General features: G+C 48.5%; 1 protein-coding gene across 1 annotated transcript; it reads right to left on the bottom strand.

Annotated features, from left to right (window-relative positions):
* Window positions 1-211: 211 nt before the first annotated feature.
* On the bottom strand, window positions 212-10937 carry TMEM214 (transmembrane protein 214). Its single transcript, XM_036750324.1, has 17 exons — window positions 10670-10937; window positions 9812-10008; window positions 7275-7425; window positions 6865-6999; window positions 6520-6602; window positions 6082-6187; window positions 5338-5419; window positions 4931-5032; window positions 4538-4679; window positions 3879-3970; window positions 3432-3480; window positions 3098-3211; window positions 2663-2780; window positions 2195-2291; window positions 1890-2058; window positions 1633-1778; window positions 212-1465 (listed from the first exon to the last, which is right to left on the bottom strand). The coding sequence occupies exons 1-17, from the start codon at window positions 10809-10811 to the stop codon at window positions 1339-1341; spliced, it is 2052 nt and encodes a 683-aa protein (XP_036606219.1). The 5' UTR covers window positions 10812-10937; the 3' UTR covers window positions 212-1338.
* Window positions 10938-12818: the final 1881 nt, after the last annotated feature.

Below are 12818 nucleotides of genomic sequence, written 5' to 3'. Positions count from 1 at the left end.
TCAAGACTGGACCACCTCCACAAGGCAAACTTGCAAAATATGATACCAAACGACGAGAGCAGAATTTTCAGGATAGCAGGGCACTACCATTTCTTCCCCCCCACACCCCTCCGGCTCCAGGGTCAATGCCAAGACATGAATTCCTAGAGCAGGTTGGAAGAGTCACAAAAAGGGAATGCTTGAGTACTTAGGATAAATAATATGCAGAAACTAAGGGCTGTAATACATTGCGTAGGTTTGTTTATTCCAACCAACCCAAAGTTCTTGGGGATCACCAAAACATAATGGGGAAACAAGAGGTCAAGTCTGTGTTTTATTTTACTCTGTAGGCATATACAGGACCCAGAAGTCTTATCTTGGACCCTCTGTTCCACTGGGATGCTTGAGAAAGAGATCCCTGGGCCTAAGGTGGGGAGCAGGCACATGATCGCTGGAACTCTTGCAGAGCCCTAAGCCTGAGGGGCGGATGGGGACAAGAGGAGGAAGGAGCAGCAGAGCCGCAGGAGAGACTCATACCCCTGGTCTCTTGCCTTATCCTTTCTCCTGCCACATTGTACTGGGGGGGCCAGGGAGCTCAGGATGGAGGTGGTGGCAATACGACTGAGATGGAGGGGCCTGATGGAGCACAAGGTGAGCTTCCTGATTGGTGAGGAATTGGTCTGTTTCCAGTGCTCCCCTTGGGCCAATGGATAGAATCTGGTGGTCTTGTCAAGAGTGATAAGATGTGTGTGTGCTTTCTAATGCCCTTGTGGTTCTTGCTCTCATATCAGCAGCCTGTTATCATGGCTGAAGTTGTGACTGAAAATAGGGAGTGAAGTCCACTGGTCTCTTCTTGCCCTTTTCTCCTGCCACCCAGATTTCCAGGTGCCATTTCCTTGAGACTCAGGAGATCAGGAACAATGGGACTGTGTAGGAAAAGCCAAAGAAGGGACTCTCACTGTGAGTTTAGTCTCTTTGGGGCTGAACCGTTTGTACCTTAAGGACACAGGGCAGTAAAGAAGAGATTCCCAGAGGAGCAAAATCTGCCAGATGAATGCATGGAGAGACACAGAGCTGTGGGATATAGGGTCAGAGAAAGAGTTCTATGGGACACATATATGCAGTTCAGGGCCTGCTGGAAGTGACATACTTCAGGCTTATGCCTCTTCAAAGGGTGTTCTGGGGCAGAGGCAGCAGATCACTTCAAGGCGATGGGATAAGGCCAAAACAAGGGGCACCAAGTTAACAGCAAAAAAGAAGACATTCATGCAGACACATACTCCCATGCATACTCCCCTGCCCCTCAACAGTCTTTGCCGGCCAGTCTGAAATGGAAACAAGTGACTGCTCAGACAGGGCCTATTGCTGGGATATCATGGTTAATGCCCAGTCCACAAGGGCAATGGTGGTGTCTTGCAGGCAGAGCCAAATCCAGTGGGCAAACTTACTCAGCTGTATCTTTATACAGTCCCAGGTCACCTCACCTCTGTAGGAAGAACATATGGGGGAAGGTCAGGTGAAAGGATTATGAAAAGCTTATAGGACACCAAATAAAGTAAACCAAAGCACATAGGGACAATAACATGCACTGCTAGGACAGAAATACATGGAAGGAAGGAGTGGGACAGGTAGTCTGGAGTTGAGGAGTCTCACCCGCAGGCCTCCTGGCAATACTCCTGGACCTGGAACAATGCAGTAAGTAACACGTGCCACAGAGGCAACAGAAAGTCCTGATAAAGGAGCAGTAGCAACTCCCTTAGCTGTAGGAGCAGATGTAACAAGGACTCCGTGAACTGGGTCTGCAGGTGGATCAGAAAGAGGATGCCATTAGTTCAAGGCTCACATGCTTTTCCAAAGGATAATAGTCTACCTGCCCAAGGGATTCCACTTATCTCAGTCTTCTAGCTTACCCCCTGGAAGATGTCAGGTAGGTTCTCATAGGCCCAAGAAAGACAGGATACACAATAGGAAGATACAAAGGTGACTGTTGTGTTGGTCTGGGTCCAGGCCAGCTGTAGGCTGGGTTCTAGCACTGCCATCAGATGGGAACCAAAGACAGGCAACGTCTCCTCTAGCCAGCTGTAGGGGTGGAGAAATTGTGTATTTCCCTTGGCTATTTCTAGCATTTTATGATAGTGCCTTTGGGTCCCTCTAGCCCATGGCTATATCATACCATATGAAGACCCAATTCAACCTTAATTTCTATGTGACTCACCTATAGCCTTGAAGACCATAGTAGTAGAGCTTGGCACAGGCCTCCTCACCAACAGGTAGGAAGCCAGATGACTGTAACACACGGGCTGACAGGGAAGCTAGGAAGGGAAGCAAGGGTTAGTGACTGAGATGACCTGTTTGGCCAGGGGTGATGAGAACAATGAAAAGGTAGGCAGATACTTTAATGCTTGGGGATAATGAACAGAAAAAAAAGAGCCAAGCTTCAGCTTGTTGAGGAGAGTGTGTCTGCAGGGTTAGGTGAGCAAGGAGTAGGCTGGAAGGAAGACAGCTGCAGACAGGTAAAGTAGCATAGACTCCACCTGGTGGTTGCTTAGAATTTCTATGAAAGAGTCGAAATATTATTTGACCAAAGGTCTAAGGTTAGGTAGGAGAAGCTAGCTGTTTCCCTTGTCTCTTTTCCCTCTCCTTCCTTTGCCTACCCCACCCTTTGGTATCCAAAACCTCTTACTCTGGAAGGAGCTATGTGACCGGAAGTCATGGAACAGGAAGCCAGCTGCAAACACCAGGAACACGAGTAGCAGCTGAGTCCACGGTAGTTGACGACCACGTGCTTGCTGCAATATACCCTGAGGAAGAGCAGGAACACAGAATAGTAGTCAAGGGGTGGATGGCTCTCCCAATCCGAGAACAAACTTCTACCCACACCCTTTTGGCAGGGGCAGCACTATTGCTTAACTTCGGCAGTGAGAAAGTATAGCATGTCCTAGGGATTTCCAGGGAAGGTGGCACAGACAGGGACTGGTGAATATATACCTGGGTCAGGAACTGGACTGAAATGGAGAATGGGAGAGCATCTGGGTTGGAAGTATATGGACATCAGGGCAGAGGGAATAGGATCCTGTGAGTGAGTTGGGGATACACCAATATGTCTGAACCAGGGTACCTTGCAGATGGTATTGCAGGCTGTGATGTCCTGAGTGTTACTTCCCCCTTTCTTCAGGAGCTCCTCATTCGTGATTTTGAAGGACTGAATTATTTCTTGCAAAGACTTCCTCATCTGGTGGGAAGCAAAAGGCCAGGGGCTGGGAACAGAGGGTGTTACCCTCTTTTCAGGTTTCTCCTGTTTAGGTTTCCCCACTTGCTGATAGCCCTACTAGCTCAGCAGCACTCTTACAAGGAAGCCAGCTGCTCAGAGAAGGTGCCATCTTAGAACCAGAACTTCTCCCGAGCTGCCCATCCCCCAAGGCAAGCTGGCTCCATCCAGCCCGGCACCTCACCTTCTTAGGAGTTTGGTCCCAAGTCTCCAGGATATGTCCCAGCAGCAAGCTGTGGAAAAAGTAGTCACCCCTCAGTCTGTTCTTTGCAGACCCCAAATCCACCTGACTACAGAGACCATACAGCTTCTCACATCTGCTTTCCTTTACCTTAAAAACTCTAGTTCTAATGCATCTTCTTGAAGTCCACAATGGAAGCTCTGAGACCCGTCTTAACTACCCAGAGACAGAGGGCCAGGAAAGGACTGTGTTCAAGAGCCCCTACCTCCATACCTCTCCGACTGAAAAGGGGCTGTTGGGAGCCCTGAAGATTGGGGGTACATCTGCGTTTCCCTTGTTCCCCTAGATGGCAGACAACTCTAACTCAGGGTAGAGGAAGCAGGGACCCAGACTCTTCCTGAGGCAGAGGCATGTGGGGCCACTGGGGTTGGCTTGTTATTTCTATCCCACCTGGATTGTGACAGGTGCTTGGTATACAGTTGTCTCCAAACATTGAAGCTGAGGGCATCCAGGGTCAGACACTCAGTCAAGCTTCTCAGGAGCTGTGTGGGGGAAGTGAACAATTGTTTGAAGCACCGGTCTTGCCTCATGTCAGTCTCACAAGCCAATATTCCTGGACAGTGGTGTACTAGGGCAGGGGAATTACCCCCACAATGTAAGGCCAGACCTTGTAATGGATGCTATAGATCATAGCCAGGAAAAGTCATCCTCCTGGGGATGCATCAGAACCAAGGGCTCTTGAGATTGTCTTCATATACCAGGAAGCCCCAAAGAGCTACAAAGATAGAGCTATAGTTCTAGTCAGCACCCAAGCTCAAGTACAACCAGTCACTGAGGAACAAGAATAAGGGAGAGGGAGGTCAGGAGCCACATCTGCCAGAATGGGTGGGCAGGTGGGGCTTCTGTTACCACCACTTGGCTGAGGGTATGACACAGGCAAAAGGGAGGATGCCAATGAACGAGCCATGTTTAAACAAAGGGATGTTCAATTGTTGGTACTCCTTAAAAACATGCTTTTCAGAATGAGATAGGATGCATTCAACTCCACAATTTTCAGTGACCTTCCTCAAGAGAAGGGGAAAGATGTCTTGGTCTTTTTTCTTTCTTACCTCTTTCTTCATTTCAGGGGGACAGCTAGGGGTGGCTCTGGACAAGAAGGAGGGGAAGTAGGTATGCAGAGTTGTTTCCGGCTTTGCACCAAAGGCCAGCACTTTCAGTCTAGGGTAGAGCTGACAAAGCTGTTCCTGTAGGCTGTGGACAGAGTGGGTGAAGCCACACACAAGCCATGCCTCGTGTGATGTTTTGTGCCCTCACCAGACTTCCTCAAATCTTTTTGTTTAACATGACCCCCAAGGGCTCACTCTTAGCACTTGCAAAGACACTGACTTGAGAGTATAAGGGTTGGGGGTTGGGGGTGAGGTGTCTCCCAGTCCTGACTCTCTTGTTCTCTCTCACTGCCCTCTGACTCTTTTGCTACTGTCCCACACATACAACTGCCATACCTGGGTGCCAGTGAGTTGTTGGGCATGTAGGCAAAGTCCAGAAGCGGGAAGAAGTCCTTGGGGCCGATCATGCCAAAGCCCTTGGTGAGGTTGGGATGCATCCTATAGATGGTGGGAAGGAGAACATGTATCCTACAAACTTCCACCCCGGGCCTGACTCCCTGAAGATTTAAGTCTACTGTCCATGGCAAATGATATAATGTCCCCCCGCTCCCTGCTCCCACCCCACACTGGTCCTTTCCTTCCTCATCCCTCCATTGCAGGGATCGAGGTGAATGGGCTGTTCTGATTTTCCCCACGCCTCTGAAGGGACCAGAACCTTAACATCATGTTCTGCTGACTCAGTTACTCTACGGACATTCCCACACCTTCCTTAGCTCCCTCCCTGAACCCCTGCAATCACTCACAGAAGTAGTCGGTCCAAATAAGCAATGGAGAAGGGAGACAGAGACTTGATTCCCAGCACAGGCAGCATGATCCCCAGCCACACTACGGGAGAGTGAGGGGTGAATGCAATGTGGGATGGTAATGACAGCCAGCACTTTCCTAGCACTCTAGCATCTGCAAAGCACCTCACAGGCTGTCTCATTCGATCTTCACAACAACCCGGTGAGGCAGGTGCTGATGTAGCCACATTCTACAGATCAGGAAACCAAGGCTGGGAGAGGTCCAGTGACTTGCCCAGTCTGAGGCAGGATTTCAAGTCTAGAACACTACTGATTATGCCACCTCGCTAGAGAACAATTACTGCAGAATCAGGGGACTTGGGATCTAGCCTCCTTGATTAAGTCACTAAATTTTTGGGTAGTTTCTCCATTTGTAAAATCAAGAGATTCAATAAAGATAATTTCCACAAGCTCTTCCAATTTGGACACATATGATTCTATGGCCCTGCAATGAACATCAATGACTTGGACAAAGGCATGCTTTGCAAATGACACAAACCTAGGAGGAATAGCTAAGACAGTCCTTAGATAAACGACTTTTTGAGGTTCCCTCTAATTCACATTTGGTGAATGGATCAGTTCTTTATGGAAATACTTATTTCCACTAAGGGTACTAGATAAGGTGGTTTTGGGTTCAGGGATATACCTGGAAGTCACACGGCACCATACCGTGGAAGGGAAATCAGATGCACTCAGTCCTGTTACCTTTAAGTCCCTCTGTTAGGTTGACAAAGCCTGCCTGTCCCAGTGCCCACATGATGGTCAGACACTTTGCTGGTCGATTCTGATGGGATCTCAGTAGCTCGAGGTACTGGGGAGACCAGTGGAGGAGGCAGGTTATCAATGGGGGATGGGAGTGATGCTAATTAAGTGTCTAAGTCAAAGGTGAAGTATAAAGAGTGCTTGACAGGTAAGAAAAGTGACACAGTAGATATAGACTGAGATAGAACGAGATAAACAAGGGAGGGAAATTGGGAACTAAAATTAAGTCTTTCAGGGTCTTCCAAATGGTACAGTATTAGCTCAGTTTAGAATTATGGTAGCTGCTTTCTGTTACCATCCCCCACATTGTCCTGAAGACAGGAGAAGTAGCATGGTTCTCCTACCCCACCTCCCTTCTCAAACCAGTCACTCTGTGCTCACCTTGCCTAAGTTCATGGTGGCAATCTTGGGCTTGTCTTGCAGAACTGCTTGGACACAGATGCGGTAGCCATGGAGTGACTCACCTGCAAAAGTATGAAGCCCCACACCAATGAAGAGTAGATTTCCCCAGTGAATCTTTTTATTTTGCTGCCTTATCATTTCTTGACATATTTCACCCACCTATCCACTTTTGTCCAAAATGATTTCCTGAATTTACAAATTTCTTTGCTCAGAAAGGAACTCTCCCTTGAAGTTTCTAGGCATTCCTACGGTGGGGAAAAAAGTGTGCATGCCCACATCCTTCCAAGACAAAGTATAGTAACCAACATTTCCGGCCCTTCCTACCTGGAGTCTTGTCCAGTTCCTGCAGCATGGTGTAAAGACAATGGTCAAAGAAAAGTTCCAGGACGCCAACGGCTTTCCCCAACAATCCTCGAATGATTCCACGAAGTTCTCGGCCCACCAGGCAGTAGGGGTAATCTGGAACCAACCAGAACCTCTGTAATCAGTTCTAGGCCTAGGGGCTCATGGCAGTTCTAAGACTCTTATTTCCCTCCCTGGTCATATAGCTAAAACCTTCCTGAGCCAAATACACCATAAACTCTCATAGCCATGGTAGAAAATCGCCTGCAGGCCTCACAGGACTGGTAATCAGGGTTAGGTACACATTTTGGCTGTGCTATGAATCAATTTGCCTGGATACTACTTTTTGAGAATTTTCTAGGTTCACTGTATGCTTAAGAGGACAGACTAACCATGTGTGTGCTGGCTTAATGTAGGTTCACTCTGAGGTGCTTGCAGCTTGTAGTTGAGATATCCAGCCAGGTCCTTCACCCATACAGAGGGGTTCCCAGGGAACATGCTCTGGCTCTTCTCCATTTCCTTTTGCAGTGCTACCACATCTAGCTGCCAGAGACACAAGAACCCCAGGGTTAGTCAGTAATGAAAAGGCAGCTTGGGAAAGGTAGCCTGAGACTAGTAAGGAGTCCACAGAGAACAAGGGTCTGGTCATTATTAAGAATGATTTATGGGACATGTTACCTTTTTGCTAATTTATAACTCTAGGAGGTATGAAATAGGGTAGCTTTGAATGAATCATTCAAGAAGCATTCATTTAAAAACCTACAAATGCCATGTACTGTCCTAGGAGATGGGGACGTAAATAGAAATAATGCCTATTAGCAAAAAACTTTCATTCTAAAGGGGGGTGGTGGGTTGGGGTAGAGAAGTGCGTTAAGTATATTCGGGATAAGTATAAGAAGAATACAGATAGATACAAAGCAGTTAAATACAAGGTAGTTTGGGAAGGAGCATGCTAGTAATTGAAGGAATCATGAAAGTCTTCATGTAGAAGAGGCTTGAGCTTCATCTTGAAGATAATTCTATGAGGAAGAAATGAGTAGGGAGTGCATGGTAGACATGGAGAACAGTCAATGCAAATGCACGGAGATAAGGGAATGTGAGGAACAGAGAGAAAGCTAGTTTGGCTAGAGAGTGACAGTTGGAAGGAGAGTATTATACACAATGCCAGAAAAATAGGCTAGAACTAGGTTGTGAAATGCTTTAAAAGCCAAAGAGAGGGATTTATATTTGGTTCTAGAGGCAATAGGATGCTACTGTAATTTGGGTTGGGGACTCACATGTTCAGATCTGCACTTAATGAAAATCACTTTGACAGCAGTGTAAAGGATGGACTGGTTTGGGAAGAGACTTGAGGCAGGGAGACTGACAAGGAGATTGTTGCAATAATATGGACAAGAGGTGGTGAGAGAATGAACCATGGTGGTAGCTGTGTGAGTAAAGAGTAAGGGGTTGAATATGAATGATACTGTGGAGGTAGAAATGTCAAAATCTGGTAACTGACTGAAATATATGGGGTGAGGTAGAATGAGGAACTGAGGTTAATACTGAGATTAGAAACCTAGAAGAATACTGATGCCTTCAACAGAAATAGGAAATTTGCAAGAGGAGTGATTTGGCTTGTTTTTTGTTTTTTTGGTGGGGAGGGAAGGAAGATTCTGTTTCAGACCTGTTAGGTTTTAGATGTCTCCAGAATATTCAGTATGAAATGTCCAAGAGGCAATTGGTAATGCAGGAGTCAAGTTCAAGGGAAAGAAAGGAGATGAATATATAGATCTGCATCAACTGCATAGAGATAACAATTAAATCCATGGAAATTGATGAGGTCACTGAGATAGAGTACTCAGAAAAGGGCCCACAAGGGCCCTGTACACCACAGTTAGGAGGTATGATATAGACAGGGAACTAGCAATGGAGACTGAGGAGTGGTTAAACAGGTAGAAGGAGAACTAGGAGAGAATGGTGTTACGGAAACCCAGAGAGGAAAGAATATCAAGATGGAGAGGGTGGGGCGGTCAGCGGTGTCAAATGTAGAAGATCCAGAAGGATGAGGACTGAGGAAAGACCATGACATGTGGCAATTGAGAGATCACTGATAACTTCAGAGGGCAGTTTCACTTGAGTGATGAGGCTGGAAGCCATATTACAAAGGGACAAAGGGCGGAGGACTGAGTGAAAGGAAGGCGACAGGTGGAGACATTTTTTTTTTCCAGTTTAGCTAAGAAAGGGTGGAGATATACGGGACAATTTTTTTAAGGATGAAAGAGATGGGAATATTCAAAAATAGTAGAGAAGAAATCAATAGAGAAAGAGAAGGTTGTAGAGAGAGGAGGGATGGCTGAAATTGCAACATTTTGGAAAAGAGGGAGACAGGTTCAAAGGCAGTGTTGGGCCTTAGCAAGAAGAGTTACCTCATTGTCAGAAACTGGTAGAATCATACGACCTTAAAGGATCTAGAAAAGGGATTCCTAGGAAAAACATTTATTAATTTTTTCATTCAAAGAGGCTACCCTACCTCTCCTATCCTTTATAGGTGTAAATGGGAGGAGCCTGTTTTCAAGTGCTCACTCTAATAGCATGATGATCGCTATGTCCATGAAACTTAATAATTTTCAGGAAATCAGGTTCTCCAACCCCTGTTTCTCATTCTCTTCTTTACTTGGTTTCTGGGCTCTTGTGGCTCTTTTTCTCTTCTTCCACTAAGCCATCACGTCTCTTCCTAATAACCCCAGAAGTGTGGTCCTGGCTGGCACTATACCTCTAACTCTGATAGCATGTGGCACATGAGTCCATTCTGAGTTCTATCTCTCCTTTTCTTTCATTTTCCCAAATCACATAACTCCCTCCCTCCCTCCCTGCAGGCCCCATTTGTTTCTTGTTCTCCCTGAATGTGCCTCGTTGTGACCCATCCCCTCCTGCCTCTCACACTCACAGCCTTCATCGCCTCCTCCAGGCTTCGGAAGCGGCCCTGCTTGGTGCTCTGGTCGGCGGGAGCAGCTGCCTTTTTGGTTTTTTTGGCTGTTTTCTTGTGCTCGGTGGGGGCAGGTGGGGGCACTTGCTCCTTGTTGTGCTTTTTCATCGCCTTCTGAAAGCCCAGCTCAAAAAGAGTGCCTGAGGGCTGGATGGCAGCTGCGCGTCGAGGTTTGGGGAGGGGGCGGTGGAGACAGAGAAGGAGAGGGGCAGAACTGAATACGGAAACCCAGAGCAAGCTCACGGGCAGGGACGGCAGGTCGGTCCTCCCTGGCCGAAGCTCCCACAGAGATCGCCCTGCTGGGAGGAGGGCGTCCTTCCTCCCCCAAGGCCCCGCTATCAGATGCAGCCTGCGGGTCCCCGGGGCCCAGCCGGGGGAGTGGGGGAGGGGGCTGCTGGCTCCCTCTGTCTGGGGCAGCTGTCGGGCCGCAGGCTCCGTGGGGGCGGGGAGACACGAATACTACAATATGTGTGTATGCACGGATGCATATTGGTGTGTGTGTCTGCGGAGGGGATGTCATGTTTATGAGGCTCGTCCGCTCCCTCTTCCAATGCAGTCCCGCAAGCATTTTAATCCGGCGCCTCCCATGTGCCGGGCACAGCGCTAGGCGCGGGAATAATAAGGGTAAAAATGAAACTGCTGCTGCCCTCGAGGAGTTTACATTCTCCACCCCGGGGGGGTCCCACGTCCCAGGCCGGGGGCTCGGGCTGCATCCACCCCGGCAGGCGGCCCCAAGCTCCTCGCGGCGGCGCAGTGGAGGGCTCGGTTCGGGGCCCCGAACGCCACGGCCAGGCCCGAGAGCCCGGGATCGGTACTCACGGACCAGCTCGATGCTCCGCGGCCGGTTCGCTTCCCCGAGTGCTCGGCGGCTCCCGCCGCCTCCTCCGCTGCCGCCGCCCCCAGGCCGCCGGCCCTTCCTCACCACCTCCCAGCGACCTCCTCCCGCTGCCGTGGCCGCCATAGTATCGTCTCTCCCTCCACCACTCCCAAGACAGACAGACAGAAGGACTGACAAGCTAGCACTTCCCCCCAACCCAGCCCAGGCCCCCAACTCTATGTCTGCGCCTGCGCGAAGCGCGCTGCCACGTCGCCCCCAAGCGATAACCGCCCGCGCTGCATGCTGGGGCTTGTAGTCTTGTCGTCTGCCCCACCTTAGGGGCGTGGCATTGTCCTGAAAAGAGGGAAGCAGAGACCTCCGCCTGGACGCACAGCTGTCAGACTTGGGGACTGAACCTCATCGTATCTCTAGGTCAGGAAGATGTCACCCCCAACCCCCGGCCCTTCCCCCGTCCCCAATCACAGCAAGAGTGAAGTGGGGAGGGGCCTTCACGTTTGTGTAAAGCTTTGTCGAGGACTGCGGGCCACGTGCATCCTTTCTCTTGATGCTCATCACAGCCTGGTGAAGGTGGTGGACGGGGAAATTGTCACACGGATGTCCCCATTTTCCCAGTGGGGCTCAAGAGAGCTCACATGACAACTCAAGCGCAGACCCCTCCACTTTTGGGGGGGGGATGGAACGAATGTGATGGAGTGGAGAGAGCAGGGACTATGATTTGCAGCTGGAAGGGACAGTAGAGATCATCTACCGTATAGGATCATATATTTAAAGACTGGAGAAATCAGAGGTGGATACCTGAAGATCCTTCAGATTTCTTCCCCACTGCTCCACGTTGCCTCCAGAAGGCACCTCACTTTATAGATAAGGACATAGAGCCCAAGGGACTTGCCTCAGGCCACCCAGATAAGTGGCAAAGTAGAGATTTCATCAAAGACTGATCTTGACTCCCAGATCCCATCCTCTTTCCCCTGCACTAAGCTTTTCTCCATCCAATCCTTTTCTTCTATAGAGAAGGAAAATGATGTTCAGAGGAGGAAAATGACCTACTGAAAGTCACATGGGCAGCTACTAAGTAGCAAAGTCAGGATTTGAACCAAGATCTTACAAACTACATGCTTTTGACACTACCTCAAACTGCCCAATTTTAACCTTTCCTTTGGTAGCCTAAACTTCTTCTCCTGTACAGCTACTTTGTCACACATCATGCCTGCCTGATATGATCCTTGATGCTTGTGGCTAGAGGCAGCTCTTCAAGCATTTCATCGATGTTCCAAGAACAAGCCTGCTCTGGCTTTAGGCCTGCTAAGAAGGAGGGTAGGTAATACAGGCCCCAGACTGGTGGTGTCATTACTCAGAAGTCAATGCCCAGAAGAAATGGACCATTCCTTTACTGTTATTGTGGTTGTTCAGTCATGTTCCCCCATTTGGGGTTTTCTTGGCAAAGACACTGGAGTGGTTTACCACTTCTTTCTCCAGCTCATTTTACAGATGAGGAAACTGAGGCAAATAGGGTTAAGTGACTTGCCAAAGGTCACAAAGCTAGTAATTTTTTGAGGCTGGATTTGAACACAGGTCTTCCTGACTCCAGGCCTGGCGCTGTATCTACTGCACCACCTAGCTGCCCTATATTCTTTTATTACTGTTCCTCTTTTGTGAAGATAGGCAATATATTTGAGGGTTGGAGCTGCACCAATTAAGGGTTATGTTGGCCCAGCCAAACTCAGGTCCATATAGTGTTACTCCACTGGACTGGGAACCAGATGATTTGGGCTTTATTTAGTCCCAGTTCTAACAGATGTTAGAAGTGTGACCTTGACTTTATCTCTCTCAACCTGTTTCTTCATTTCTAAAATGGGAGCAGCAGTGCTTGTTTTAGTTGCCTTCAAGGGTCCTCAGGAAGGTATTTTGCAAATTCTAAAGTGCTGTAGAAACATGAGATGTGTCTGCACACCATGGAAACACTGTAGTACTATGGAAGTAGCACAAATTCTGGAGTCAGAAGACTTGGAGTTCAAATGCCCCCTCTGCAGCTCACTTAACTCCCTGAGCCTCACGGTTCCTCATCTATGAAATGAAGGGGTTGTGCTGAACAGCCTCTGAGAGAGTTCTGTTTCTAGATCCATATGCCTT

Source organism: Trichosurus vulpecula, chromosome 3 (assembly GCF_011100635.1).
Source record: "Trichosurus vulpecula isolate mTriVul1 chromosome 3, mTriVul1.pri, whole genome shotgun sequence".
Taxonomy (NCBI): domain Eukaryota; kingdom Metazoa; phylum Chordata; class Mammalia; order Diprotodontia; family Phalangeridae; genus Trichosurus; species Trichosurus vulpecula.
The sequence above is the reverse complement of the archived record's forward strand: the minus strand, read 5'-3'. Positions and strand labels throughout refer to the sequence as shown.

Coding starts and splice junctions, on each gene's coding strand:
- TMEM214 (XM_036750324.1), bottom strand. CDS start 10,811: ATGGCGGCCACGGCAGCGGGAGGAGGTCGCTGGGAGGTGGTGAGGAAG. Junction 6,603..6,864: donor GGAACTGGACAAGACTCCAG/GTAGGAAGGGCC, acceptor ATACTTTTGCAG/GTGAGTCACTCCATGGCTAC. Junction 2,781..3,097: donor CCTGCAATACCATCTGCAAG/GTACCCTGGTTC, acceptor GCTCTTCCTCAG/GGTATATTGCAGCAAGCACG.